Source organism: Triturus cristatus, chromosome 5_1 (genome assembly GCF_964204655.1).
Source record: "Triturus cristatus chromosome 5_1, aTriCri1.1, whole genome shotgun sequence".
Classification (NCBI taxonomy): domain Eukaryota; kingdom Metazoa; phylum Chordata; class Amphibia; order Caudata; family Salamandridae; genus Triturus; species Triturus cristatus.
Window position 1 is genome coordinate 682,669,328 of NC_140587.1, and position 4,771 is coordinate 682,674,098.

The 4,771-nt window shown below is 37.2% G+C and overlaps 1 protein-coding gene across 1 annotated transcript; it reads right to left on the reverse strand.

The window, feature by feature from the left end:
- Nucleotides 1-1,555: 1,555 nt before the first annotated feature.
- LOC146831364 (uncharacterized) lies at nucleotides 1,556-2,974 on the reverse strand. The gene has a single exon (XM_085603888.1). It carries the CDS (start codon nucleotides 2,972-2,974, stop codon nucleotides 1,556-1,558), a length of 1,419 nt encoding a protein of 472 aa, XP_085460014.1.
- Nucleotides 2,975-4,771: the final 1,797 nt, after the last annotated feature.

Below are 4,771 nucleotides of genomic sequence, written 5' to 3' on the forward strand. Positions count from 1 at the left end.
ATGTCTGTTTGCGTGGCTGTATTTTCAATAAACTTTCTCTAGTGTCTTTAGTTGAGCGTTGTTTCGCATGTTCGACCACTTCCTCAGGATATCCCCTTTTCAGGTACATCTCTTGTTGTTGTGCAGAATGTCTCTCTGTGTCTTCTGGCTTAGAACAGATCCTTTTAATCCTCAAAAATTGATAAAGTGGTAGGTTTTGTTTTAAACTGTTTGGGTGAAAGCTTTGAAAATGTAACGCACTGTTGACATCTGTTTCTTTTTTGTACACTTCAGTTATAATCTTTCTTCCTTCTTTTGTGAGAGTCACATCAAGGTAAGACATCTTAGAGTAATTAATTAGATGTGTGAATTGGATGTGTTCATCTATCAGATTCAGATCTCTAATTTTTTTCTCCAGAAGATCCTGAGTATTTGTCCATAAGATGAATATATCATCTATAAACCTGCAATAAAGCAGTGAGTTGTAAGTCCATTCATTGTCATTGTAAATGTGATCTGATTCGAATTTACGATTCCTTCCGCAGTGGAAGGTGAATCCCAGTGTGCACTCTTTCGACTTAAAACTGTAATAAGTTAAACCACGAATGTCTGTTAATCAATGAACTGTTTTATTTCACAGTCTCCATTTCATTTTGTTGCTTCAAAGAAATATGCATTATTTGTTATTTTCATAGTTCAGGTTTGTTTAAAACCTCTTCATTTGAATAAACTCCAATGTTGTAAACATGATCTCATATTGTCAATATGAATATTTGGGTTACAGGGATGAATCCCAATGCATTTCGGGGTCTCCCTTCATCAGGGGATACTCCCTATAAACAAAAATGACCATATATTAATAATCTCCAAAAGCTGATAGCATAGCAACAAAGCCTAAGATTTATACATGAACAGTGATCAATGGCTGCAGATCTAATGCAATGTGGACGTAAATGATGTCTGATTCAGTGAGCATAAATTATAGAAATATTCTCGGTGGTCGTGGTGACGTAGACTATAAGGAAAAAATGAAAATAAAATAAAATAAAACCCACGTGATGTGAAACTTTACGAAGTGCCGGTAAATGGTTAATACCATTTGTCTACATATGTGTCAAAACCATGGGTTCTTAAAAAGATGTGCCGGAAATTCAATTGATTCAAGAGGGTTAACTGCGTGACTCTTGCGTCCGTTAAACTAATTATAAATGAAAAAAATCTTATCGTGTAGGATCTAATCCGCGTCGCTGCGGTGCATACCTGTGCAATACCCGTTCCTCGTTCAAAACAATTCCGCGTTCCGTAACCGTTGGAATCAGCTGTGTTCCTAATGTGCCCCGGAAGTAAATAGGTGCGTGCTAGGAAAACTCAAACGAGATAGAAGAAAGACTAAAACCCAACCTTAGTGATACGGGTGAGTGTCTGTAGCGTAAAGTTAACGCACTAAAAAAAGAAATGTCTGCTTAATTAAAAACAATAAATTTCAAAATACCATCATACGAAAATACATTTTAAATCTGAAATTATGAAATGCGGTATGTTAATCACAAATGTACACCTGCACATTGATAGGTATTTACAAATAACAGTTATATTCCACCCGATCATTCAGACCCTTCGGGTGTAGTGAGTCCAATACAAAAATCCAATGTAATTCTCTTTGCAACAGAAATTTCTTGTTGTCTCTGCCCATTTGCAATGGCACTTGTTCCAAAATTAAGAATCGGAGTTGACTAATATTGTGAGATAGTGTGTTAAAATGTGTGGCAATGACTGATTTTGGGTTATTGTTTCTTATGTTGCTCTTATGCTCTGTCAAACGGGTTTTGATTTTTCGTTCCGTTTTTCCCACATAGGGCAGCCCGCATGGGCACTTAAGTAAGTACACGACAAAACTAGAGTCACATGTCGCTGTCACATGCAGTTTAATGGGAGTTCCTTGCGTTGGATGAGTCAATGTAGTTCCTTTAATTATGTTGTTGCAACTGCCACAATTCAAACATGGAATGGTTCCCTTGTGTATGTCTTCTCTCTGTTTTTTGTGTTTCAACATCTGTTGTAGGTTTTTTGTACGTTGGTATGCAAATATTGGTGGTTGGTTGAAAATGCCATTAAATTCTGTCTCCGCTTGTAGCATTGGCCAATATTTTTTTATTGTGTGTTTGATTTTTTGACTTCTGGTTGAGTATTTAGAAACGAACACATTACGGTCCTGTTGAACATCCAACTTCTTTTTCTTAAGTAGTACTTGTCTGCTTTGTTTGTTTGCTCTTTCGTTGGCCTTATGTAGTACAGAATCTGGATATGCTCTTTGTTTGAATTTTGCCATCATTGTATTTTTGTTTTCCTGGTACAAGTCTTCAGTTGATGATATTCTTTTTATCCTCAGTAACTGCGAGTAAGGTAGGTGTTGTTTAAGACTTAATTGATGAAAACTTGAAAAGTGTAAAAAGTTGTTTCTGTCTGTAGTTTTTGTGTACACTGTGGTTATTATTTTTTGATCAATTATCTTGACTTCCACATCTAGGAAAGGTATTTTTTCTTTACTCAAAGAATGTGTAAATTGGATGCGGTCATCCACCATGTTTAGTTCTTGAATGGCATTGACTAGTGTGGATTCTTCTCCCTTCCAAATGAGAAAAATGTCATCAATGTATCTGATGAATAAAATTGCGTTGTCCGTCCATTTTTTATGTGCAAGGATGTGAGTAAGTTCAAAATGATGCATAAACAAATTTGCATACGCCGGAGCGGCGCAATTTCCCATCGATGTTCCATTCAACTGTGTAAAAAACTCGTCCTTCCAGGTGAAATAACTGTGGTACAGCGTAAAATGCATCAACTCAATTAAAAAGACATTGAGATCACTTTCCTTGTTACTTCTTACTAGAAAAAATTCCAGTGCTTCGAGTCCCAAATTATGGGGAATTGAAGTATACAATGATTGTACATCCATGGTACATAAAATGTACTCGATATTTTCCTTCAGCTCCATTTTGTCTAGTTTTATGAGGAAATCAGTTGTGTCTTGAACATATGTGGTCATTTGTGTGACCATTGGTTGAAGGTGTCTGTCTATGTATTTGCCGATTGGTTCATGAATGGAATTGCGTGTGCTCACTATTGGTCTGAATGGAGGGTGGTGTAAGTTCTTATGAATTTTTGGTATCATATATAGATAGGGTATACTCGGATTCTGCTTGATCAAAAATTTTTTGTCTCTCTCGTTGATGGTTCCCAATGTTAAAGCCTTATCAATGATTGATGCCAGAATCTGTTTAAAGGATGAGGTAGGATCCGAAAGTAATCGCATGTATACGTTAATGTCTGAAACATGCAGCTCCACGCTATTTATGTAAAACGATGTGTCCAAAATGACTAGTGCTCCTCCTTTATCAGCTTTGCAGCATGTGATTGTCTGATTATTGGCAAGATTAGAAATGGCCATTTTCTCGTTACTAGTTAAGTTTGTACCTTTTGATGTTTTGGATCGAAATATATCATGAAGATCCTTGCGAACTACTGTCTCAAAAGTGTCCAAGATTTTATGACTGATTGGTGCTTGGAATGTGCTTTCTGGCTTTAAATCCATTAAGGTACCTCGGTCGATTGGTTCTGAAAATGTACTGATGTTTGTAAAAAAATGTTTCAATCGAAGATTCCTCATGAATCTGAATAAACTCACTTGTGCTTCAAGTTCATGGCTTTGGTACGTGGGTACATACGATAAACCTTTTTGTAACGTCTGTATTTGGAATTTAGATAATTCAGTGGAAGAGATGTTAATCACTAAGTTTTTTGACTCCTTGTTGATTTGGCGATTGGTGTCGTATTTTGTCCGCCTGGATCTCCGAGTGGGGCCTGGCCTCTTCCTAAAAAAGAAGCACCGGAAGTTGAAGGTGTTGTACTTCCATCACTCGTTGTGGTGAATCGTTTGCCCTGATTAACGTTTGTATTCCTGGAAAGGTGTTCTTTTGGTTGAAAATTAGGTTGACGTCTCTGTTGTGAATCCTCAGAGGATGAGGTATCATCCGTGGACCTGTTATCGAACTGTCTTCGTTGTCTGCGTGTGGCATACTCCTCTGCCCAGCTGTAGACTTCCCCCAACTTGTAATCCACTGTGTCTCTCTTAAATTTTCTTAATTTCCTCTCATTTATTTCTGCTGTGTGTTTGTCAAGTTGAATATTAATGTCTTCTAGAGTTTTTTTCCAGTCTTCAGTAGTCATTTTGTCGCTTAGCTCTTGTTTCAATTGACCAACTTCTTTTTCAAGGTCCTCTAATACTTTTGAAAGCTCTTCAATAATTAGTAGTATCAAGTCTAATGAACATTTGTTTAAAATGCCGTACCATCGTTCCGTGAATCTTGCGTTATTCTTACATAATGTTGATTTCAATGGTATCCTTAAACCTCTTGGAATCCTTTGGACTTTGTGATAACGTATCAATGTGATGGCGTGCAGTCGTTGGTTGATTTCCCTTTTGGCAGCGAATAGTAGTTGTTTAATGTTTGATTCAATTGATCCTGTGCTTGTTGCTATGCATTCTGGCTCCTGTATGAGCGAATATATACGGTTGATATCTTCCGTGTTGAAACCAAATGTGTCGGCTTTGTTGCCGGTGATGTTAGCGATATCTTCGTATGACATGTTTTAACTGGGTGCTGACGCGTTTTGATCATAGAGAGAATTAAAGTTGTGTATCGGTCGCACTCCTTTGTGTAAACTTTCAATTGCTTTGTAAATCTTTCACTATGTTCTCGGTGCTGTGGGATCTTCTCCCCTGATCAAAAGG

What these genes read in the sequence shown, in the direction of transcription:
- LOC146831364 (XM_085603888.1), bottom strand. Translation starts at nt 2,974, where the DNA reads ATGGAGCTGAAGGAAAATATCGAGTACATTTTATGTACCATGGATGTA.